This window comes from Nanorana parkeri, unplaced genomic scaffold (assembly GCF_000935625.1).
Source record: "Nanorana parkeri isolate BGI_ZX_2015 unplaced genomic scaffold, ASM93562v1 scaffold422, whole genome shotgun sequence".
Taxonomy (NCBI): Eukaryota; Metazoa; Chordata; class Amphibia; order Anura; family Dicroglossidae; genus Nanorana; species Nanorana parkeri.
Genome location: NW_017306690.1, coordinates 1,211,897 through 1,238,743, shown reverse-complemented (window position 1 = coordinate 1,238,743; position 26,847 = coordinate 1,211,897). Strand labels below are relative to the sequence as shown.

Below are 26,847 nucleotides of genomic sequence, written 5' to 3'. Positions count from 1 at the left end.
TCTTACGGAATCCACCTTTAGCGCTGTGTTATCACTTGCGCTACAGTATATATTGCTTAGAGAAAAGGTGTTATTGCTGCCTTTAATACCAGACAACTTTATCTTCAAAAATCCCTTTTGAAAATAACTGTAGGGACACAATTCTGCTGCTTACAGTGCTTGGTGGACTGGAGCTAAACTTTAACAATATAATGATTTCCACAGAGCTAGTCCATACCCAATGACTACACATTGCTCTCAACTAACTATGATCTACCATAGAGGTCTTTCGGATGATCAGTTACTATTCCATTGCCTGCTGAAAGACTTTGTGTAAGAAAAACATCAGGCAGAGGCTGCCCAACTTCTGTATATGAATGTTTCTGAGTTGACTTATCCAACAATATTTGACTTTTATTTTGAATACTCAAAGTATCCCAATTTCACCAACTGCTGATGCTAAGCATAGGTTTGATTAAATGATAAACTGATATCTGCCATTGCACAAACAAATGTGAAAGATCACACAAGCTATTCTCTATTGTGTGATATATGAGATGTGATTCAAAAATCCAAACTAACAGGTTTCATTTCCATAAAAATTCCATAAATTCAAGAGTGGAAATTTCCAGAAAGCATGTTTGTGGTCATTGTGCCTACAATTTCAGCTAGAACTTAACTTTTATCAAGGCTTTCCTTTAGTTTCTAATACAAGCACATGTTTACTTGTGACTTACATTTCCCAAAGAGAGCTGCATTCAAATTGTTCAATTGTTCTGTCTTAAACAAGTTTGTTTAATATCATGTGCCTGTGTAGAGAATAGGCTGGTAAAATGACAAAGCAAATGACCTACCAAAAATGACAATCTGCCAGCCAGACTGGCTAATAAATCAATCTATACTGTATATTGTATGTCAGAGAAGGACAATTTGTGCGAATACAAAAATATATTCCAACAAAATAAAAATCTTGCACTGGTACAGAAATGAAAATGTAAAGCCATTTAAAACTGCACTTGTATTTTCTTTTGTTCCCTTTCTTTAACATTTACAATTTATGTTGAACACGGTGTTGTTTATGTGATAATTTGATAGAAAGATCCTAGGAGGTATTTTGGCAGAGAGCCTTTTCAGCATTTTATTGTGCAGCAGTAAGTCAGAGAGAAGCAATTATAGCTTTGAAAAATAGCATATAATTCACAATTTGCAAGGTCTGCTCAGCAGAAACGGGCTCTATTATATAGGTCGTTTTGCAGCAGACAATGTCTCCTGCAGTATTAAAACAAAACTGCAGAGAATCAGAGTCCATGAGCTAAAACAGCACTTATGTTCAGCAATGACACTTCTCCTTCCGTGACAAGGAACACACAGATATAAAAATACACTACCATATCTACATTCAATTATACGACTTTTTGTTGTTGCTGTAAAACCGTAAAATGTCACCTCTCTTTATTCAATGAAAAATTAATATTTTAATGGCAGTCAACGGGGATCCTGAAATTTGCTTTGCTCAGGCTTTTTACATGATCAGCTAATTGCAGAGCCATTTATTTCTTGAGAAGGAGAAGTGGGGGGAGTAATGGGAAATGTGCTTTTATTATAAAATAAAACACACTTATTAAAGAAGCACAGAATATAGGCAATGGAAATAAGCCTTCACTCTTGCACTTGCATTTAACCTAAATATGGTAAGTTCTGTGTGAAAGAATTTCACTGAGTACATTTTGCTACCATTATACCCAGAGACGACCCTAAATGCTAGGTTTTTTAATGCTGCCTAATTTTGCAAGATAGATTTGGCAATCAATTAACCAATAGCTTAAATTATATAAAAGCAAGCACTATCATTTATAGGCATACAAAGAATAGGTTCAGAAGTCAACCCAAAGTGAAAGCAGTCCTGCTGAGATATTTTCCTGTACTCTATTAATTGTTGGTCCAGTAATCCCATTGACAGTGCAGGCAGCCACTTGAACACCCATTGTAAATGGGAGCTATGGTCTTTTTAATTCTACTGGTCATATACATTTTATGCAACTTGTATAATAAAAGCTGACGTTTAATCTGCTTATGGCCTTCCTAGTTCCTCGTTTCCCTCATTATCAACAAGCCAATGAACTTTTTAAAATAAAACCTTTCCATTCCATTGATTCATTGATAACCTATCTGCCACTGTACAAACAAATGTGAAGGATCACACAAGCCATTCTCCATTGTGTGGTTTTACCAACAGGTGATCTATGAGGTGTGATTCACAAATCCATAAATTCAAGACTGGAATATAAATCATTTTGTACTTTGTTAGCTAACAGGTGGAGTTCTCAGCTCTTTTAGGGCTCGTTCACACCATCGGGCTGCGCTGGCCATTTTTTCACAAAAAAAAAAGAAAAAACTTATTCACAAAGATCCAGTTGATATTTGAACACAAAACTAAATGACTCTTCTTAGTATCTCATCTATTAAACAGCTCAGTCCCAGGCTGCCGTCTCTTTAGATAAGCCACAATGCTCTGGAAATAATTTCTAATGTAATAAAGTTTTCTTTTTTTAAACACAAAAGTTGCAATACTAAAAATTGTAAACTTTTCAACTTAAAAATAACTACTAATAAAAAAAAAGAATTGACCCAAAACCATTGTAGTTGTTTCCCTCTGAGTGCACAATATTTAACTAGTTAGAATGGATTGCAATAAAACATTAAAAAGAAGCCCTACCTTATATTTGGTCATAGTGCTAAAATGATTGTTCCTGAAGAATACACATAGCTCTCCCTCCTGAAGGGTTGAAGTCACCTCACTTAGCCCGTGGTACGTCAGCTGTGTGGCTGTGCCATTCAAAAACCGTTCAGCATCATAGCCTAGAACAGAGTCAGCAAAGCAGTAATTAGATCAGGGTACATTATACGATAAGAAACATCTTTATATCTGCAAATTTTCAAAATATTTTTTCAGGGTCACCTTCAAAGACACAACATGGGAGAATGTACTGGTCCATCAAAACATAGGAAACACATTTTGACTACAAAAGTGGAAATACACTTTAAGGGATATTGCAATAAACTCTTATGTTTTGCCACAACCACTTCTGCAGACTGGAATAAAGGATGCATCCTACAGTGCCACTAGAAGCCGATAGCCCCAGGGTGCACATGTGACAGTTCTGCAATTTAAGGCTTAGTGACAATGTTGATGGTGTCCTTTTTGGAACTGAAAGTGCTGCATGTCTTCCACTTGGTAGAAGATTCTCACTGGAAGCCAGGATAAACAATGCCAGGGAATAATTTTATGTTGGTTCTGAAGGATCTTTTGAAATCTGGTATTTAGTAGGTATGTTTGCTAGTTGCATACCTCAGCTGTATGTGTAGCTTAATGTAGCAGGTCTACATTAACCACAGCGATCTAAGCAGAAGTCCAAAAGATCCTCAGTGGTAGACTGGAGTTTAGGTTTCTGAATTTCTCCTTTGACTTCTGTTGCCTGCGTTAGTGGAGTGTTTTCCATGCAAATGGGAAGAGACACTACACCAGGATTACAACAACTGCTTAGTGAGTGAGCAATATTCTACCTTAAAGAATATATAATGAAGCCAAACCTTTTTTTTCATTAAAATAGAACTAAACCCTCCAGTCTGTCCATTTATTGAAGGACACAGCGAAGGTCCGTAGATCTTGACCACTGGGACATCCCAAAACTGTGTCCACAGATGGGTAAGCAAAAAGAAAAAGAACGATCTGGTGCAAAAAAAAAAAAAAAGGCGGATTACACTGCCGCCTGCAAGATCTTACACCCAAATCTAGCTTGAGAAACTAAAGCCTGGTGATGGAAAGCCCAGGACACACTCACCGTTTTAGTGGAATCAGCAGTGACAAATTGAAGACTGCAGACCCTGAAGAAAATAAGCCTGAATGATAACCTGTCAAATGCATCTGGAGATCACTTCCGATGAGGTGACCTGACCCTTACAAATGCTGTCCGTGATTACAAAAAGAGGATCAGTCTTACAAAGGGCCTCACAACATCCAGATAGATCCTGATCACCAACCAATCAGCAAGGTCCATATGCCCACAGGTGCCCAGCAATGAGATGCTTGTAGCCAGCAGTACGTCCAGAGCGCCAGAGACCACCCCTTCCAATAGCCTGATGGATGGATGGAACTAACACCAACTAAATGAAAAATGTCCACAGCAAAGTGACAGGGGCAACCTCAAGTACAGAGTGTCCTGGGTTGGTTGTGCTGCAACAAGCCCACGGGCATTGCATAGGGAACCACGGCAGGTGCCTGACCCAAGACCAGCCATAGGTGGCTGGGGCAGGCGGACCTCTCATAAAGTAAGCACCCCATATCCCCACAGAAATTTACATGGAGGTACATACTACCTGGACGCATGTATGAATGTCCAAAAGTCAAATGAATACACCTGTGTTCCGATCCATTAAAATTTAAGAAACAAAAGTTGTGCATTGTGTTTTTTACAACTGTGTGCATGTAACCTAAAAGGGTAAGGAATATTTCAAATTATTTTTACCTATGCCGTGTGAATAGGGGACATGTACACAGACGCGTAAACATGTGCTGCATTCAGGTCCATAACAAAATTAAAAAAGAAAGTGGAGGCATCTGCCTCCAAGTACATAAATTAAGTCCAAAGAAGAAAATTATATTGAAAACAAAGGAGGAGGAGTGGAGCAAGAATTTTACGCATTTAAACTCATATGTGTTTTTACCTGTCTAAATTCATCTGGATGCAAGCATTTTATGGATAATTTACGTGGGAACTTTTTGGCCAGAAAAAAACTTCCATATATGATCAGTAAATTTCTTATGGCCATATGCATGCATCATTAGATGTTTCTTTAAATTAAACTGATCAGAAATGATAGTGAATATATTAACAATGTAATCAAATTCTTTAACTTATATATACCTGTTTGAGTCATCAAAGTTAATATTCATCAAAGAATCTTCCAATTGCAGTAATTACCCCTTTGCATTCTGCACTTTGCTTCTCAAGGACTGGACTTCAACTTCAAAGCCAGGACTGAGAAGATTGGAGGACTGGTCCTTGGAAAAGAAGATCTAAACAATCTGGGAAGGCCCAGAGAGAGTCTGCCAGGAGACTGAGAATCTCCAAGTACCATGCCCGGCTAGGCCAGTCCCGTGTCATGGGAATCACAGGGATGTCTTCAAACATGACCCTATGCAGCAGACAAATGAGAAGCCTTTGTGGGAGGAAAGGCATAGATCAAAATGAACTGATCCCACAGAGTCACCACAGCATCCACTGTAAAAGCACAAAGATTCTTTACCCTGGCGACAAGCCTGTCCAGTGTGTTGTTGAACATGGATGCCAAAAGCTTCACATCGAATGTTCCCCACCTGCAACAAGTCTCTTGGAACACCTCCGGGTGGAGAGCCCATTCATCTGGATCCTGATCTTAACAACTGAGGAAGCCTGCTTGCCAATTCTCCATGCATGGAATCTGCACACCAGACAAGGCTGGAACTGGTTATGCCAACCGCCGTGACGTTATCCAACTGAATCTTGATTGGATGCCCTCACTGTTGAGATGTCCAATGATGAAGGGACAGGCAAAAGGTTGATGCTGCGCCTGGCTTCCTCCGACAACCAAGTTCCCTATACTGAGAGAATATGCTGGACTCCTCCCCAGTCCAAAAGTCTAGAATCCATCGTGAAGACGCAAGCTGAAGCGGATCCCGACAATTATGCCGGGATACGCCCAGCTGCGTGACTGACAGCTGGCTCTGACGGGATCGAGAGGTGAGCGAACGCCGATATGTGTTCGCTCACCTCCCGATTTACTGAGCCGACCTGTGACAGTCTCATTGTCACAGGTCGGCTAGAACTATCAGGTGAGTGAAAAGCACTCACCTCATAGTTCTCCTTTAATCTCACTCGCTCTCCCATACACAATGGATTAGATGGACCTGTGTCTTTTTTCTAACCTTATCTACTACATTATATAGCCATACAACCAGAATCCCTTGCCATAGTCCTGGACCAGACCGACAAGGTCTGACACTGCCAAAGAGGCAACCGCTGGTTTGCGTGGCCGGGCAAATAAGACATTAAAGAGGGCTTCTAACCTCTTGTCCGCTTGGTTGAAAACAGGTAAATCCTCTACAGGGACTGTAAGGGTCTTTTTAAGCAAGAAATGGCAGGGTACAGGGTAGGGACTGCGTACACTTCTTGTGTCCAGCTAGAAGCATGCACCAGAAAGGGAAAAAAGGTGGGTGCTTGCGCAATACAGCACCCAGAAGGAGGTCGCACCGGCGCTGTTCCTTGCCCCTAGGCGGCAATTTTAAATTTCTTAAATCGTGACTCAAGTCATAGGTATGAATATATTATTTATAAATTGAGCTTAAAAATTAAAATTTGTATTCTCCAATTAAAATATCTACACCTGCATGTTATCAGTATTTTAATGTTATAATACAGTTGCTGTAGCCATGCAATGTATTGCTCTGTTTATTTCAACTTACAGAGAACTGACACATGCATGGGCATTTAAAAAAAATAATGTTTTTATCTTTATGGAAAACTGAAATGTAAGTATAGTAATCAAAGTCACTCACCCACCTTCACTAACCAGCTCACTGTTGTCTGACTGCTTGCAGGAAATAATCTTCTCTACCAGCTGGTTGTAGCTGCAGTTACCGACTGCCTTTGCAACTTCAGAAATCTGCGAGATGAAAAAGTGTAATTATAATTAAAAAAAACTTACTGAAGCTGTGTAAACAGACTCAGTGTGTGATTCAAGTTCAGTGATCAAATAAAGTGACACGACATGAAAGTTAGAATTAAAGGAGAACTATGAGGTGAGTGCTTTTCACTCACCTCATAGTTCTAGCCAACCTGTGACAATGAGACTGTCACAGGTCGGCTCAGTAGATCGGGAAGTGAGCGAACACATACCGGCGTTCACTCACTTCTCGATCCTGTCACGGCTCTCTGCCGTGACAGGGGAGGGGCTGGATTCCCCCCTCCCCGCTCCTCCAGCGCTGACTGGCGGAACGGACGGGGGAGGGGGCGGGTACAGCTGGCTCTGCCTCTAGATAGGCAGAGCCAGCAGTCACTCACGCAGCTGTGCGGATCCGGACATAATTGTCAGGTTCCGCTTCAGCTGCGGCGTCTCAGTATACCGCGAGCTGCAGCTCGCGGTATACTGCGGCGTCTGAGTATACCGCGAGTTGTTTGCCTCTGTCACAGGGGATCAGAGGGAGCTCGGTACACAAGCTCCCTCCGGTCCCCTCTCCGCTGTGGGCCTTGTGCACTCCCAGCGAGCATCCAGCCTTTTTGCACCTATGTCCCCTGTGTAGTCCTAGTGAGCTTTCTTGCACTCCTGCCTCCTGCCTGTAATCCCAGCACCCCAGTGCACCCAGAAACTCTTGCACCGCAGCCTTCGTGTAATCTCAGCACCCCGAGTGCTTCCAGAGAGACTCTTGCACTTCTGCCTCCCTGTGTTCCCAGAGACTTGCACTCCTGCCTTTCTGTGACTGCAGAACCCCAGTGCTTCCAGAGATTTCTGCATTTCTGCCTGCCTGTGACTCAATGCAACTATGTTTCATGGCTCTTCCCAGGGATCTGACCTCTGCTGAATGTGTAGGCACTATGAGTCATCTAATTCTTGCTCTACCCCTTTCCTAGAGGATATAGGGTAGAACAAAAAGAAATCTCTGGGTAAACCTTTAATACATGTTGCACAGATATAACATGCATAACTTTGAAATCATTTAAAATTCTTCCAAATATAGTATTATATTGTAAAGCGCTGTGCAAACTGTTGGCACTATAGAAATTCTGTATAATAATGATCAGAGTACAAAAGTGACACACTGTAGTTTTTTTGTGATAAGGTATCCAAAATGTTTTCACTGGCGTCACTTTTCTTTAAATGTTAATATTCAGAGTAAATATGTTCACTCTACATGGGGTCTGTGCAGTTATACATCTTTATTAGCCTTGTATTTATAACTTAGGCCCCGATGTTATATGAATCATATTGCACCCCAAGTATAATGGGAACTTACATGCACCAGAGTGGGATATTATATCCATATATACAACGATCAGCCATAACATTATGATCACCTGCCTAATATTGAGTAGGTTCCCGTTTGCCACCAAAACAGCCCTGACGCCTCGAGGCATGGATTCCACTAGACCTTTAGTGGTATGCTGTGGTATCTGGCACCAAGCAGTTAGTAGCAGTCCTGTAGAGTTGGTGCCTCTCTGAATCACTTATTTTTCCATTATATCCTACATATGCGTGATTGGATTGAGATCAGGATAATGTGGAGGCCAAGTCAACACCTCAAACTCGTTGTTGGGTTCCTCAAACCATTCTTGAACCATATTTGAAGTGTGGCAGGCCGCATTCTCCTGCTGAAAGAAGCCACTGCCATTAAGGAATATCATTTACATGAAGGGGTGTAATTGGTCAGCAACCGTGTTTAGGTAGGTGGTACATGTCAAAGTAACATCCACATGAATGGCAGGACCCAAGATTTCCCAGCAGAACATTGCCGAAAGCATCACACTGCCTCCTTCCCATAGTGCATGCTGGTGCCATCTCTTCCCCAGGTAACCAACACACACGTACCCAGCCATCCACATCATGTAAAACAACACATGATTCATCAGACTATACCACCTTCTTCCACTGCTCTCTGGTCCAGTACTGATGCTAACGTGCCCATTGTAAGCCCTTTGGGCAAGGGACCCCATACGCAACAAATTGTGTGTTCACACACCTTTCTATTGGAACCAGCACGGGCTAGCCTTCGCTCTCCATGTGCACCAATGAGCATTGGCAGCTCATGACTTTATCACCAGTTCATTGGTTTTTCTTCCTTGGACCACTTTTGGTAGGTCCTGGCCACTGCAGACTGGGAACATCCCACAAGAGCTGCAGTTTTGGAGTTGCTTTGACCCAGTCATCTAGCCATCAACATTTGGCCCTTGTCAAAGTAGCTCAAATCCTCACACTTGCCCATTTTTTCTGCTTCCAACATATCACCTTCAGAGACAAAATGTTTACTTGCTACTTAAAATATATCCCACCCATGTACAGGTGCCATTGTAATGAGATAATCAATGTTATTTTCTTCACCTGTCAGTGTAAAGTGAATGTTATGGCTAAAATTGTGTATTTTGGTATACAAGCTTGATAATGGCTTCATATCTACCTTTCTCCATTCACAATTATGCATGGTTATATCACCTAAATAAAAGCATATCTGCCTTGTATAACGTATGGGACCTCAAACTGTACATGTGGTCCTCTGGTACCAATGGGATGTCTAAAAGCATCCCAACAGAGGCGGGCAACGCATCAAACAAAGGCTAACAGGCTCAAATAAAACAAAGCCCAACAATAACCTATAACAGAAAGAGCCCACAAATCAGGGCCGCCTGAAAAATGTTGCGAAAAAAAAAAAAATTCTGCAGAGACCTGAACATCCACTGGGTAAAATTTTACAAAAGAAAAGTGTAAACAGAGGACAAGGTGGCAGCGTTACATAGTTAGTCAGGTTGAAAAAAGACACACATCCATTGAGTTCAACCTATAGAGATAAGAAAAAAAAAACCCAAAACAAAAACAAAAAAAACTCAAATAGAGTGCTATGCCCACAATTACCCACTGTTGATCCAGAGGAAGGCAAAAAAAACTCCCGTTAAAGCATGGTTCAATTTGTTCGAACGGGGAAAAAAAAATCCTTCCTGATCCCATAAGAGATTTGGAAAACCAAAGCCTGGTGCTGGAAGGCCAAGGCAGCACTAACACTTCCGGTAGTGTAAGCCTTAACCAGAAGGGGGGGGGGGGCTTTAGCCTTCAGCTCATAAGCCTACATGATAATTCACCAAAGCCACATAGCTTTGCTGTCCAAAACTGGTACCTTCAGGAATGATAAAGAGGACGGAAGCTGCAGAACAGAGAAACTCAAACAGCCTGAACCACGTCCAAACAGTGGAGGGAAAATTCTTTAAGATGTTTTGGTACAAGACATGAGAGGTAAAACAATGTCCTGGTTAAGGTGGTATGCATACACCACCTTAGGGATAAAGGAGGCCATGGGCCTCAGCACCACCGTATCCTTGTGAATAACCGGAAAAGGCTGTTTACAGGTCAAAGCCACCAACTAAGAAACACACCTGGCAGAAGTGATAATTATGAGGAATGCAACCTTGCTAGTAAGTAGGGTCAGAGGGATATCTTGGAGAGGTTCAAAGGGAGGCTTCTGCAGAGCAAAGAGAACCAAGTTGAGTTCCCAGAGTCACCAGACCACGTACATGGGGGGACATGCACAAAGTACAAAGACCTTTACTGGAGAATGAGAGTCAAGTGGTCTCTAGAAAAGAATTACCAAAGCAGATATTTGACCCTTGATGGTACGCCAGGCTAAATGCTGTTCTAGACAAGAAAAGAGGAAAAATAGGAGGTGCCCCATGAAGAACTTACTTGGATGAAACTTCCTTGCTTTGCATCAAGCAAAGTAAGCCTTCCAAGTAGAATGAAGAGTCTTGTGGGAGGTCAATTTCCTAGCCTTCAATGCATAGAGATGACAGTATCTGAAAGGCTACTGACCTTAAGGGCCTGGGCTTCCACTGCCAGGCTATTAAAGCCAGTCACCAAGAAGCAGTATGGAATAACAGTCCCAGAGACAAGAGGTCTGAGAGAATTTGTAATCATGGAGAGTCTGCCAGGAGTTCAACAATGTCAGCATACTGGAGTCTCCTGGGCCAGTTGGGAGCAACAAGGATCACAAGAATGCCCTCCATCTCGATCCTGCGAAGGAGTCGAGGAAAGAGTCTCAGAGGAGGGCAGGCTTATATCAAGCTGAACTGATCACATGGAGTCACCAAGGCACCCACTGTGAAGGCAGGATTCCCGGTCCTAGTGGCAATCTTGTCCAGTTTGTTGTTGAATCTGGACACCAAGAGGTCTATGTCCGACGTCTGCCACCTGCAACAAAGGATGCAAACAACTTTGGGTAAAGGGACCATTCTCTGGGGTCCAGGAATTGACAACTAAGGAAGTCTGTCTGCCAATTTTCCACACCTGCAATGTGTACAGCTGAGAGAGCTGGGACATGACCTTCTGCCCAAGTCAGATTCAGGTCCACTTCCCTTTTAGCTGTGCGACTTCCAGTGCCTCCCTGATAGCCGATTTAAGCCATGGCCATGGTGTTAAATCCTGGTTGGGCGACCATGTAAACTGAGGGGTCTAGTGCTGCAGGATGTTCACAGGGAGCTGATATTCTGACAACAAATTAGAGATGAAATTTTGCAGGATTCCTCCCCAGCCTGATAGGCTGACATCCGTTGTGAGCACCTTCCAGACCAATGGGAGGTGGTCTTGTTGGGCAGGTGAAAGAGGAGGTCCAAGGACTGAACCTGTTTTTCCCATGCAGCCAAAATTTTTAGCTGCAATGGCCTGCAATGAAACTGAGCATATGAACTGCTTCCAAGGAGGCCCCCTTTAATCCCAGAACCTTTATCCAAAACCGAATGGTTAGGCGACTCCTGGAACGTAAGGGGTGTGGAGGGGTGGGGAAGACCCTGGAAATATGTCAGGTACTCCACAAGTTGAGAGGATTCCAACATCAACTTTTGGAGACTAAGGATCCATTTACAGCTCTGCAAGGGTTGCATTGTCTGATTAATGTTGGACAATAAGGCTTTGGCAGACTATATGCTGAGTAAAAGGTCACCCAAGTACCCCACTATGGGTATCCTCTGAGACCGAAGCAGAGCATAAACAGGGGCCAGCACCGTGGTGAAGAAGTTATCGGCTGCACACCAAGGACCCATGCATCAATCCACCCCTTTATTGACATTAGATACACATTGCATCACAAGCAAAAAGCAATGTTTCAGAACCCAACATGGTCCCTTCATCAGGCAAAAAAGCAAAGTGGTCACTTTTCTTTTTGCCTGATGGAATTTGTTGAGAATCTTCAGATCGAGAATAGAGCAGACACCCCTTTTCTTTGAGAAAGTAAACAGGATGAAATAGAACTCCTGAAATCTCTCCGCCTCTGAAACTATAAAAGTACCCTGAGAAGGGAGCCAAATTTGAAGCAGCGAAAAAATTCATGCATCTCTGAAAGGATCTTGGCAGGTTCAACAGCGGAAAGCGAGGAGGCAGGGAGTGAAAGTCTAGGTTGTAACCCTTGGTATAACATCCTTGACCCAAGCTTCTAGAACAGGGGTCTCAAACCTCCGGCCCTCCAGCTGTGGTGAAACTACAAATCCCATGATGCATCTCTCTTCGGGAGTCATGTCTGTGGCTGTGAGAATCTTGCAATGCCTCATGGGATTTGTAGTTCCACCACAGCTGGAGGGCCGGAGGTTTGAGACCCCTGTTCTAGAATGTCCGAGATTCAGGAGGACTAAGAAGGATGACAGACCTCACCCCCATTATTGGAAGTGGGGTTGCCTCTTCATTGAAGAGGGTTTGGTCTTGGATTTTGAGGGCTTGGAGGGCCAGGGCTTACGATGGAACTGAGCCTGACTTGGGCTCGACCCAAGACCTGGGATGGAAAAAAGGAACATTTCTTAAAATGAGGGAGCAGAGGATTTTGCTACTGAAATTATTCTTTAGAGGTAAAAAGATACGCCTGCCCCCAATTACTTCCTTGATGCAAGTATCCAAGGATTTGCTGAAAAGGCATTCCTCAGCAAAGGGCATGTGCTCCAGGTGCTTTTTGATTGAAAGCTCTCCAGACCAGCACTTAAGCCATAGCATCTGAGACATAGCCATAGGATCAATATAGACCCGAGATATGGATTTGGACCATACAGAGAGTCTGCCACACCACCATGGTGGAAATTGCATAGCAGGGTCAAGCAGGTGCAAGTAAGAGTGCTCCTAACCTCTTGTCCAAATGGTCCTTGAAAACAGGGATCATTAAAGTCTTGTTCAAACAATAGATAGTAGATGAGTCTATAAAAGGAACAGCATTTCCATTTTCAAGTGAATTTTGGGAAATCCCCTTTATATGTTTTTTTGTGTTCCTATTTCACACAACATACCTAAAAAATAATTTAAAAAAAAGATGTCCTACCTTTTAGATGCATCTGTGTAACAGTTCTTTGCTAGTGTCTTTCTAAATTTTCATGTGACAGGAAACTCTTTCTGTCCCCATAGAAAGACTGGGGACAGACCGAGCTTCCCCTCATTAACATACAATGCTTCTAGATTCTTAACTCTTTATCAGGATAGACATTGTTCAAATCTAGTTTACAACTGACAATGAGATATGCCAACACAGTACAAACAGGGTCAATTATGTTACCAATAACCTGCCCAGCCCCCCTTGCATTCCAGGAGCAAAACTCAAGACATTGAACAACTTTTCTTTCAGAATAGAGCCTGTATTATGCAAGCAGCAATTTTAAAAAATTAAGTTTCGTTATGTGAATGAGAAAAATGTAACAAACTTAAAAATAGCGGCAAAAGTGTTAATACACTTTAAAAAAAAACCTCTAATACGGTGCTTCTGAGCAAACCGTTTAGGAGCAGTGATAAACTTTTCAGGTTGATTCTAGTTAACATACATCAGCAGCTGTAAAAGCAAGTGTACAGAAATGGTTGTGGCAGGGTTGGGCATTTTTTTTGAACATAGACTAGTGCCCTTGCGCAAGGCCAATGCAGGCAGCCCCAACTGTGAAAAAAAAGTATGGACCGCGTCCACAAGTACAGAAATAGCGTCAGAGAGAGGTCAAGAGACAGGTCCTCTTCCTGGGCTGAGTTCACCAAACTGGACTTCCTCAGGGAATGCAAAGGGAGATAGGAGGAAGGTCAGAGGGGAACTGTGGAAGGAAAGGTGAGGGGGGTCTGCTTGGGTCCCCCTGTGGCCCTGGAGAACCCTGAGGAACGGAGCAATAAGGGGAAAGGAGCAGAGCACAGGACTTACAGAAACAGCATCCCCAGAAAGGACAGAACCTTCTCCAGAACTGTTGTCAGGCTGTGTAGACACACCCACCACCCAGACATCTCTGTGTCTCTCATCCGCCATTACGCTGAGAGTAAACCCCAGGTACTTAGAACTGCAGAGGTCAAAGTAGGCTTTGTGTCCTGACAGTGCAGGCAGAAACAGCAACACAATTGTGCTGGCACAAAACGGTAGTGCAGGATCACAGTAGCAGCAGCAGCAAATGGCAGCTCAGCATGTATCAAGAGACAGAAAAGGGCAGGCACATGTCCAGTACAGGACCCCAGAAAGAGAAAGTGCAGGTGCAGAAGCAGCCCCCAAACATTACAGGCTGGCACCGCATCTTCCTTCCGGCAGGGTCCAGCCAAGGCTCAGTTGAGGAGAAACCTGTTCCGGATAGCTGCTAAGAGGTGCCGCAGTACCTGTGAGCAGCTTAGAGAAACTTGCTAGAAGAGTCTTGACGTAGAGAAAAGTGTAGAGCTTCAAAAGCAGAGAAAAGGCATATACTCTGGCGTGTGGGCGGGAGCTGCGGCCGGTTTTTACACAGTTAATATGGCGCTACCCCGAAAGTAAGACCTAGCGGATCTCTGTAATATAAGACCTACCACCAAACCAGGTCTTATTTTCGGGGTAGGTCTTATATTACAGAAATCCCTGAAGAAAGTGCTAGGTCTTATTTTCAGGGTAGGTCTTACTTTCGGGGAAACACGGTATAATCAAAGGAGACTAGCAAAAAATGAAGGCAGGCTGCGAGTGGGAGAGGTTATACAGGGATGTCCTTACAGCTTTGATTTGCCAGTGTCCAATCACCTGAAGAGAGCTGCCTAGACCTTTGGTTCCAGAAATAACTGCGTGTCCTGTGAAGTACGATCAATAAATACATTCTTTAGGCTGACAATAAGAATGTTTCTAGATATTATTACTCATATTATACCAAGTTATGCCTTAACTGATTATCACCTTTTAAAATACTGCAAGTGCTAATCTTGGGGTTGAAAGGCCAGCTTATCAAGGCAAACTGTTTGGGGATCAGCATAGTTATGTATGAATAACTAAATGTGCCGAGCTACAACAATGAGCACTACAAAAAAAACAAAAATCAGTGACTCAAACAAATGTCAGTAAATAAAAAAAATCGATCAGGTGTGATGTCTATAAATTTTCATAACTCTGAAAATGTCCATAATATAGCAACAGTGATGAATATTTCTTGTTCCTTCACCAAATGCACCACAACAGATATAGGGGTGCTCACCTTATTGATAGACCCCAACAAATCAGGCAATTCCCTTCTTAACCAGGGAAGGGGGCCCTCAAGGCCAATCACTCACAGATGTCCGCCAATGGTGTAATCAGACCAGCAGACAGATCTATATATCACTTCTTTAGTAGGAAAACAATAACCACCAATCTTTATCGATCTGTAGGCCTCCTCAGTATAGGATGTCAATACCAGGATAGTGTTATCCAAAAATAGAAAGCAAACACCATAGCGCATACCATCCAAACAGAGTATGATTTATTAAAAGAAAATTACTCGCATAAAAGCAGTGGTAACATAGCATGGAATCTCTCTTAGGAGTGTAAGGAGTGAAATACAAGCTGCACTCCAGAATTCCTTCACAAACTTCCGCCTGCCGTTCTTGACACCTGCTGGAGGCATCATCAGGACATTGGCACTTTTCTCCACATTTGACGGAGCTCTCCCCTGCTATCACCTTTTTGGACACAAGTTTGTGATGTCCTTGAGCAAATTACAGGCGATTCCATCCCGTTCAATCTTGCCCATTTCCTTCTACACAGAGAGGTCCTTTCGAACTTATCAGAGCTCTTTAACTTTTCACCTACTGAATGCTGCCAAATCAGTTTTTCCCCGGCTTTGGCGATCCTCTACCCTGCCTCAACTGTCGGATTAGTTTTGACGGCGGAAATGTTCCGCTAATTTTGTAGCGGAAATGGAGGAGCTGATTCACATCAAACAGAACACGATGTCGAAACACTACCGCACTTGGACTCCTTGGATCCTTTTTAAGGACTAACAAATGTTTAAGTTGATCATGCTAACTGGCGCCTCAGGCTCCTCCCATTTAAGTCTCTCCTTTGTGTATGAAGCACCTAGAGAGGAATTCTCGATTTTCCTTTACTCCTGTGGAGACTGGTGTCCTAACGTTTGTGGCGACACCTCACTCTTTTGACAGATTACCCTGCCCAACCCCCAGTCCACCTTCCTACCCTTTGTTTCCTGCAGAGTGGATTTTTCTCTCTTTTTCTGTTTCCTTTCTATTACTTCTCTTTCCCGCTCCCCCCTTAACTCCTATTTCCCCTCAAGGAATAGACCCCTTAATTTGCTCGTTTCCCTTCTATGTTACATTTTGGGTAATTCGCTTCGACATACCATCTGCATATAGTATCACATAGAGCATCATCTTTATTATCACTTGCTCATTTTTGTCTGTTCGCTGCCTATAATTTATGCAGATGTCTACATGCCTTTACTGTTTGAAATTATTAAAATTAATAAAATGTTCTGAAACCAAAAGTTACTTTAGCTTTTCTTTCTTCCTCCACCTTTTTTTGGCAAATGGACTATCCATTTGATTTAACTCTAATGTAAGCTCCACCGTCCTATACCATTCTATCCTTGCTTTCTAAATTAACTAACTTCCCTTTCGAAATCCTCCTTTAGTGTGTAGCTCCTTCATACTTTAAAATATTGTCCAAATGATATACTTTAATTGTATTTCCCACTGTTTTCTTTCTCTTGTGCACAACTTGCCTAGTATGTCCTTGCAGATTTTATTGTCCCCTTCAAAAGTGAATTTGAGATTATATTATTTGTAAATCAAAACTATAACAAATTATTTTAACGAGTTCAGCGAACCTGTGAAAAAGGATAAAAATTTAATCTATGTACCTGTCAAAGTATGCATGTTATATGTTAGATATGTTATATCTGTGCAATAATCATTAAATATGTATTTGGTATACTTAAACTATGCCTTATTATCTTCCTTTGCTTGGATTATATGCAATTTGAGGGTAAAGTGAAACTTTACACAATTGTTTTTACATAGGAATTGTTCTTATGTGGAATCCAACAAAAGGATAATTTTAAATAAGGGAAGAAATTGTTTTGTCCATACCTCAAAGTTACCTTACTTCTCTATACAAATAACATAATATATACTCCATTTACATTAACTGGATTTCAGTATGCTCATAGCTGCATTCCTGTGCACTGCAAGTTGAGTGGCCACTTGGAAGCAGACCTAAAACATAACATTTACATACATACTTGTTCAGCATGCATGATGGTCATGAATACACCTAAAAGGGCATCCTGTTGTTCTAATAAGAGTACTTTAGCATCAATCTGGTACCTGGTCTCTGCCAGAGGACCTGGGCAGTGACGTTCATGCAGAGACAACGGTAATGGGACTGAAAATCTTCAACAATCGATACAAAATGACATAAGCAGTGACTTTACAAGTGCCCAGACATAAGTGATATCGACATTAGATTACCAGAAAAAGGCATGTTTTTTGGGCTTTTTATTACCTTTAAAAATATGATGTAGGATGAATATTACTGTAAAGAAATTACAATTTTCCATATAAACACTATTTTAACTTTAACAGAATAAAATACACTAGAATACCCATTATGAGTGTTGTGAAAACAGAATTACATTAAAATGTTTGTAAATATGGTTAAAATAATTTTTATTTTTAAAAAAATCTTTATTTATGAAACCACAGTATTATGATATATCAAGTACTTGGCACTCATATCCTATCCCACTGTCTCATCCACTGAGGGACACCATAATATAGAAATTCTATAACAGTTAGGACATCCAAAAACAGTTGAACATCCACTGACAGACCCCCCCCCAAAAAAAATTGGTAGGGCTGTCCCATGTGAAAGGTATCTGAAGGAACCAACTCCCAAATCAAGCTACTAGAATGGCCATGACTAATAGGAGGACAGAAGAAGATCAACCTGATGTTCCAGAGCAGAATAAAAAAAAACCCACTGCCAAAGGACACTGATGGCTGAAGGAGCAATGGGCCCATGCAAGCAAGACTGGAGAGCCAACCAGAAATCCACCAAGATAACAGGTGAAAAAAAAAACAAATAACACACTGTCAAAAGCTGAGTAAGACAGAGCAACAACCATAAGGTCAACAGAAGGAAACAATTCACTGGGCCCAGTGGTAACCTTAGAAGCAGGGAAATATTTTCATAATGAGTAAAGGGCTGTGCAGCCAGGCAACCAATCTTTTAACAAGATAGCAAAGTTTTACGAGCTCTCACAACATACCACGCCAATGGATAGACAAAAGAGATGTTCCCTATCTGAAGGAACCCCAGGTGAACCAGTCCTAAAAGGATTTCTGAGGGAAAGGCATAGCCGGGTGAGCGAAACCATTATAAGAGGAGATAGAAAAGGCAAAGGGTACCTCATTACTCAAGTGGTGCATAAAGAATCCTTCCTGAAGGATGAACAGAGACTCTTCCAGCCAACATCTAGAGCGTACCCAAGGATAGAAAGATAACACTGCACATCTGCCTAACTAGCTTTGCAACACTGATTTTAGGAATCAGCCAACCTGTCCTAAACCCCTGCCTCAGCCTCTGCCGTAGGCATCTCAGACTCCTTACTAGGAGCATTCTCCTATTTAGAAGTAGTAAGAAGGAAGGGCAATAGAAGGAATTTGCTTAACAGGCTGTGCAACAGCTGTAGATGAAGGACCTAGCTCTCCTGCATGATCAGGTCCCACAACCGCCTCCGGATATACACTATTATCCACCTTAACTGAAGAGATCCGGAAGGCAAATAATTGACAGTAGGAGAAGAAGTGTGGCCAATAGGGATATACTCCGTGCCATCCATGGTAGAGTTCCCAAACTATCCCAGAGGAGAATGTCCTGTAGCACTCATAAGATGTCCAACAGATGGCCTCAGGCACCCTATGAATGGGTGGCACAGGAAAAGACAGAGATAGGCTGTGCTATTACTAGAGCAGACTGCTCTAGTAGTTGCACACAGAGAAAAGGTTCAAAGTGGTCCTTGTAGACATGAGGGAGGCCTCAGCCTCACCCAATAAAGCTGAAAACGCCTCTAATGAGGATGACCATATAATAATAAGGGTCCAAGGTTCTAAATAACAGGTGTTGGTTCCTCCTGGGTATATGCCCTCAGAACCAGTAAGAGAGTATGGGCTGAAGCTGGCCATTGCAGATAGATTGTCTTCTGTGCATTTTTGAGAAGACATGTTGCACCACATAGCAGAGAACACTTAGGTCCAAAGTGAGGCAAAGCCTCACATATCTACAAACCCTAGCTGCTAGTGCTAAAGAGGGTCAAAAGGTAGCGGGAGATGATAAAATCACTGAATGTGGGTAGTGGAACAAGACTCAGAAAGCGCTCTGCAGCTTTCACACACAAGTCTGGAAAGTACCACAATGAGAAGTTCAGTTCCCAAAGGTTACATTCCAGGTTTGCCCCACAACCTTCGGTCCAGCAGGCCCGGGTATAGTCTCCAAATATGTTGGTTAGGATACACCGATCTGGACAGCTGCTATGTAAAGCAGTAGTGCGGAATTCTTGAGTTAAGCCACTGAGGAAAAAATGTAAAACAGTATACAGAATAAAGTTAGTCAACAAATAAAAAAAAAAATCTTGATAAAGATGGCTAGGAAAAAATATAGGAAATATTTTTACAGCAGAGCTCAAGAAAGAAAAAGTGTCACTCAATCTTGGACACTGGCAAAAACTTGCTGGGTAGAAGAAGGGTTATACAGGAGCTTGCTTTGAGGGTTTATTGTGTTTAGTGTCCCAATCATCTGTAGGTAACAGTATAACCTAACTGTAAAGGAATTCCTAAATTCATGTGTCTCCCAGTGAACGATAAAGAAAAGGCTTCAATGTAAAGCCATAAAAGATCAATATCAATTAAATGATTTTTTTTCATTTAGTTATTTTATTAAAAGCTCATACCTCTGGATCCACCAGCCAGCCGTGGTAAAGTGGTATATCAAGGAGATCAAACACAATGCACTCAGGAGTGTACTCAAACACACTCACTCCAGTGAACTTCACATTGACATCAAGGCCAGTCTGTAACTTATGTAGAATAGCCATGGCATCACTCATATTCTGTAACATAAGGAAAGATAAACATGCAAAAGTTCATAAATGTATTATGTAAATCCATTGAGTTCTCTTAGCTGTAGGCACAATGTCCCACAAACAAGCACATGTTAACTTCAATGAAAGCCACATCAAAATGATAGATGGGCAGCTACACGTTACGTGAAAATTTGTGCTTATTAAAATACACGCTAATCCTAACTGAATGACATTTAGTTTGCTAGAGCACTGTGGGGGGAATTTATCGAAACTGGAGCAGACATAATCTAGAGCAGTTGCCCAAAGTAACCAATCAGCTTCTATCTTCAGTTTGTTCAGTTACGCTTTGAAAATGAAAGAGAGGTAAGGCAAAGTGTATAGGATCCCCAAGACTTCGTGCCAGCTCACCCCTACATCATAGAAAATATCAAAGTAGGAAGTTAAATGGGGCATTCAGAGATGGCAAAAAACACAATGTGATCTTCACAATAATTAAAAAGATATATTTTTTATTAAGACATATTACAATTCTCATAAAAACAACATATTAATTGCAACCATACAAGACCATCAATATGCTATATTCAATATTGCAGTCCTCATAGACCTACTACATATAGAGATTCAATAGAGTCCCATGATCCCAACAGAGTGACTGTAACCCGTTATTGTCTGTGGTAGTCCGACCTTCAACGCGTTTCACATTTTTGCTTCTTCAGGAAGGTGAGGAAATTTGCTAGCATATGATAGCGAACATGAAATGAAGGTCATGAATATGTATAGGTTGTTCCAGGGGATAACCACCAACCAAATCGGAACTCTCAGGCATAAACGGGGAAGAAGGGAAAACCACTGTAGCATCCCTTATCAGAAGTCACAGTATGAGTCCAATCCGGTAATGCACACTGGTCCCTGCTTCAACTACCAACAGAGGTTAACACTTATGACCGAACATCAGTTTCCTCAAAGTCTCCCGGGTGTTCAGTCGTCAGTGTTAATGCATGTTTTGATGTTATATGGAAAGTTCCTATTCACTTTACAATTTGCATAAGTGTTTTTACTATGTAATATCTGGAACTTATGTCTCTTCATATATCTACAAAATTAATTTTCCTTTTTGCATGTGCATGTTGTGTAGATTTTATTTATATGTGTCTTTTGTATGTGGATTAAATGCTTACAAGATGTCCAGGAACTATGGTATTTAAGATATGCAATTTTCATGTTTTCTTGCTACGACTTTGGCCCAGTTTGGGGGCTGAAACATTTGAGCATTTGTTTGTTTGCTTCTTTTATGCCTTTTTGCAAATGGATGGGTGGATCCCCTTCCGAGTTCTGGTTTTTACCTATTGTTTTCACAGTGCCCCTAATAATCAGAGGTCCCTGAAGGAGCATATATCACAGTGACAGCACCAACTCTGTCACTATGCAGGTATTGATACAGCAAGCTATAAAGGTTCACTGTATTGCTTCTTCTCCTCCCTCATGATCAGGAGGCGATTGCCAGGGGAAGAGATTAGTGCAGGCATCAGAGCAACATACTCTCCTCCACTGCCTGCTTCTTCCGTCTCTTTCCTGCGCCATCGCTTTCCTCATCGAAGCACCCCCAACTAGTTTAAAAAAAAAAAAAGTATACATTGTGTCTTGGGTTCAGTCTTATGACCTCGCTGGCCCTTTTTACCCTCTGGCAGTGGGTGTATCTGTAATGCTGCAGAGAGTGGCACTACGTAATGACGGTTTGCTAATCTGTGCAGCATTTTTGCTGTGCGTTCGGCCTCCCCCACAGTGAAGGAGCGGACTGCTATGGGATCACAGGAAGCGGCCCAGCATCATTACGCCTTCAAAAGATGCACTCTGCATTGTGGAGTCTGCAGAGAAAAGTGCTGGATATAGGATGAGTATTGCAGGCTGGGGATTTTTTTTTTCTTTTCGCAGGAGACTAATAATTTTAGTTTTTTGTCCAAGCTCGACTTATGCTTTAAGTCAGACGGTCAATACCTGACACAAACAACTAGTATCCTTAGGAGGAGGTCAGACATGGCAGTCTACTTAGATCTCTAAGCATGACTTTCCAATAAATAAAAATCACAGGTATTTACATACTGTATCATTTCCATTACTATTCCAAAAAACGTTTATTTTTTTACAATAGGGACTAAGACATGCAAATTATTCGCTATGTCCACCAATTTGTATTAATAACACACCTACAGCCAAAATATATACATATATATTTTTTACATTATAGTGAGAAATAGAGATGGAAGAAGCAGTACAAGGAACCAATCAATATATGTGATGACAAGAAGCATGCGGATAGGAACAGCAGAAGAGTGAAAGAGAGATAAGTTCATCAGTGTGCTGCCTCTTCTTTCACTGTCCAGTATGGCTCAAAGGAAGTGGTTTATATGAGGTTGCCTGCCGATACAGGCAGGGGAGAGCAGAGGGGGGGCACAAACCGCAGCATGCGGTAAAAAGGTGTGCGAGTATATGTGCACGCACCTTAAAAGTGTATGTAAACCCCAACAATCAACTTACCGTAATTTTCTGTCTTTGGTCTGTTTCCTCTGTCTTTGCTGGCTGTTATTTATAAGCATTGTTCCAAGGTCTCTCTTTTTAAAAACTACAGAACACATATTTTCTTTGCTATGGAGATAAGCAGGGGGTGTTATAAAGTCCTAACACACTTCCTGTTCTAGGGTGAAAACACTACTACTCGATGGACAAAGAGTGTGTAACTGGCAAAATCACCAGACGGAAATAAAAGGGAAAAAAAACTACTGCTCCTACCTATATATTTTTAGATGACAGTTTGTTTTATGTGAGGCAACAGTTTAGAAGCTTTCTCAAGTTCACACAGGCTCACTTCAAGTAAATTATGTGGCCAGCATATTGTATAAACCCCTAAAGCTGAGTAAAAATACATCACTGTACAAGAAAAAAGAAAAGCACTTGTCTTTACCTGCTCATAGTTCAGACGCTGAGCTTCAGAAATCTCTTTAGGTTTTGCCTCTAAAATATAATCTCCTGAAAGAAAAGTGACAACCAATTGTAACTGTTAAATTCTAAAGGCATAATAAAATATACACGCACATTCTTTTCGTTTTCTGGAAAGAGGCACAAAATAATCACTGGATTATTATTGAAGAAAGAGTCTGGATAACCATTATGAAGGCACTCAAGTTGTTTGTGAAACCATAATCAATAGTTTTGGCAGTAATTAAATGTATGACAGACCTTGATTTATCGATTTAGCAATGACATTTTACACTTTTGTCAGCCTTTTCACATTTCAGAACACAAAAGAAAATGAAATATGAGCAAGCCCCAGCACACAACTAAACCTTGAGCTTACTATTCTCGTCATAATAAGAGACTGAGGTAAATCAGGAGGGACAGATCAGTACATGTTAGCTGACCGGAGGGACAGATAGATACTGCATATTCGTCATAAACCAACCACAGAAACATTGGTGCATTGACAGCTACATACACAAGGGGCATATTTAAAATTCAGTGATTCTGACATTTATTAAACATTCTCTACAAGAAAAACTTCCAGATTTAACTTTCATGCGAAAGGCAAAAAAGTAATTGCCTGTGTTTGTGATCAAATTGATTCCTGTGAAGCACTCTTACACCCAATGTTCACTGGTGTCTTAACCTGTCCAGAGGTGATTAAAGTGACAATAAACCCTCAGATTGTTTAACATAAAACAATACTGTAATGTGTGCCTTACTGTAATCCATGGTTGTTTCCCTTCTCTTTGCTGCTCTTCCTTTTAAATCTGTATCTGTTCTCATGCTGGACAGAACTTCTATTTTGCAGCAGACTGCCTTGTCTCTGAAAGGGATACATGGTGTCTATGTGTTGGTTTGAAACCTGAGCCAGCACTACAGGAAGAGGCAACCAGCTGCAAAGGGAAGTTCTCCCCAAGCATGAGAAGACATGAGGATTTAAAAGGAAGAGCAGCAAAGAGAAGGGAAACTACCATGGATTACAGTAAGGCACACATTACAGTATTGGTTTATGTTAAAAAATCTGAGGGTTTAATGTCACTTTAAGCTCTGATCCTTCAACCATTGAAGTGGGCAATAGGGGTTTGGCATTTCACACTTAAAGTGGTGGAGCTTAGGGCCAGGGTGGCTTTATCTCAACTTGGCTTGAAGCTCCATGTATATATAGGGATATATATGTATATATCGGGATTTTTCTGAAGACCTAAAGGTCAGTAACTTTAAAACTTGCCACGGCCCCTAAAATAAGTCCTTAAAACCACTTTAATGGAAAACCTGGCCTTCCCCCCTGGTGGGCTGTCAGCTACCATTCTAGGGTCGGCTAAACTATGATCCTCTCCGATCACCATTGCCCTCACCCCCTATGCCCTTAAGCCCGTCTGACATACTACTAAAAGGTACGAGCATATGGACATTGGTTTCAACACTTCCAGCTGAGGGATTTTTATCCAAACTTGACTCCACATGCAACACACTCGCTTTGAAGCCATTTGCCTATGCTCTTCCCCACCTACACGTAATATCCTTGCTCTACCACTTGCTCCTGCCTGTGCAGTCCTTTTTCCGACCTCATTTCATAACAGCTTGGGAACATGACCTTGCGCATTAGCTGACTGGCGTTGCATTACAGACCACCTTCTTACTCACACATAAGATATCCATTGCTAGTTTAGCACAGGAAAAAAGGGTACAAACTTTTAACCCTTGGTATCGTTGTCACAGGTACCTACATAAGATGTTTTCACATAGGTCTCCAGTGTGCTTATTTAGCACGTGAACGCGTGCGTACAGGAACATTTATGAGCAATAGCGCATGTACGTGAGCGCGCGGAAACGCGCTCATTAGCATGCACACTATCATATTTAAACAGACATGAAGCCATGACCAAGTTGGTGAGTGGTCTTCAGCTTGTCCCCGTGTGCCCCGTAGTTTGTTCTTGTATCCTGACGTCCTGTGCATGAACCTGGCTTTTGACCAATTGACTTTGCCTCCCCCTCCTGATTCGGTACCTCTGCTCTCTGATCTCCTGTGTATGACCCTGGCTTAAGTTTCCTGACCCTGCTCCTGATCTGTGATAAGCCACCTCAAGATTCGGCTCCCTGTGTACGACCTCGGCTTGAACCTGACTTCCCTCCTGGTCTGCCACTTGGTGGATCGCTCCATCAGCATCCTGAGCAATGACATCCTACCAGTGCTCCGTAGGCCTCATACCCGTTGCCTGCTCTGGTTTCAAGAGGTCCCGGTGTCATCTCGGTACTGCCGATTCACCAGCTGATCCAAAGCACTCAAGCGCCTTCTCAAGAACCAGCCAGCCACCAGTATCGGCACCTGTGCTCTGCTCTGTCCTTACATCCCCTGTCACTACTTCCAGAGGCGTGGGACAAGAGGTGCACGGGCAGCCCCCTTCTCAGATGAGTCTCCAGTTAGGTACGTGATAGTGCTGGAGCGGGGTTTCTCATATAGGCTCTATACATCATGTGTGGTGGACTGATCTGCGAATACTTCCCTTTTAGAACCAGGTCTTTGTGGTTTACTGACAAGCCACTGGGTCGACTAGGTTACCATCACCACAGGTTGCTCTGCTCTCCATCTTTCCAGTCCCTATTTCACGCGAAAAGCTTACTTCGCCTCTTTTTGGAGGCAGCACACATCTGCATGTTGTACAGAGATAAATGCTGCCTGGTATAAACCAGCTGGTGTGTGAAAATTATAACATTTAAAATCCAAGACCAGAATGTGCATACACACAAAACTCCTTCACTAAATCACAAAAAAATGTTAAGAAACAACAGACTGTATCCTTAGGATTAACAGGTTATTTAGGAATGTGTAGTTCATTTAAGGGCCTGTGTCGAAGGCCTCTAGGTTTATGTCGAATGCATCAGTTTAACATTGGTTTAAGACGTTTTGGAGGTCATTCAGAATTTGTTAACAGGTGCATTTAACATGCTTCAAGCAAGTTTTGCCCTCCCACAGACTTGTATGGGAATGCAAAACCTGTTTGAAGCAACAAAAGAATGTTAACATATGCCCTAAGTTCTATTAGTTATGTTGCTTATGTAGTCCTGTATAATATAAAAAAGGAAAGAGCAGTTTCTGTTACTTGTCAGCAGTGCTGCAGACCTTTCAGCTTTTACACCCTCATGGCTTATGCAGCACCTACCTCTCTGCTCTCTTCCATAGTGTGTCACTTCCCCACCCACTGTGTGCTCTTTGAAATGTTACATTCTCCTTCTGTGTGGGCTTTGCACTATCCCCTTTCTTGCTCTCCATTGCAATGTAATATCCTTCTCTTGTATTGCTTCTTCCCTCCCTTATTGGCATCATGCTGTGCCTTCATTGAAATACACAGACTCTGGAATGCATGCCCAGAGCACACACAGAACATGCACGATCTGCACGTGTGTGACATCTAAATGAAATATCTAAAAGAAAAAAGGTTAATAAAATTCAATCTTGATATGCTGTACACATCAAGATAACTAGATATCAAGATACATTAATGATCTTTTAATAATTTTTGTTTCTTGATGCTAAAACAAAGATGTTAAAGAAGAACTCCAGGATAACCTTTTTTATTAACCCTTGCAGTGGGGCTAGGGCTAAAATAATAAAGTTATACCCACCTGAAGCTCCAAGCCGGCCAGCTGTCACAGCGCTCACTAGAATTCTCCTGAGCGTTCTCATGTCTATACACGGTGTATAGACGTGATGATTTACTGGACCTTAGACCGCTGCAATGGAGGGAGAGAG

The 26,847-nt window shown here is 42.0% G+C and overlaps 1 protein-coding gene across 1 annotated transcript in view; it reads right to left on the bottom strand.

Annotated features, from left to right (window-relative positions):
- Positions 1-2,695: 2,695 nt before the first annotated feature.
- LOC108789823 (protein FAM63B-like) overlaps positions 2,696-26,847 on the bottom strand; it is a gene marked incomplete at its 3' end in the record, with an annotated part of 41,776 nt that continues 17,624 nt past the window's right edge. The window contains exons 3-6 of the mRNA XM_018559922.1: positions 23,038-23,102; positions 19,944-20,102; positions 6,579-6,681; positions 2,696-2,838 (exon numbers count right to left, since the gene is read on the bottom strand). Coding sequence (XP_018415424.1) covers positions 2,696-2,838; positions 6,579-6,681; positions 19,944-20,102; positions 23,038-23,102 — 470 coding nt within the window. The remainder of the gene's footprint in view (positions 2,839-6,578; positions 6,682-19,943; positions 20,103-23,037; positions 23,103-26,847) is intronic.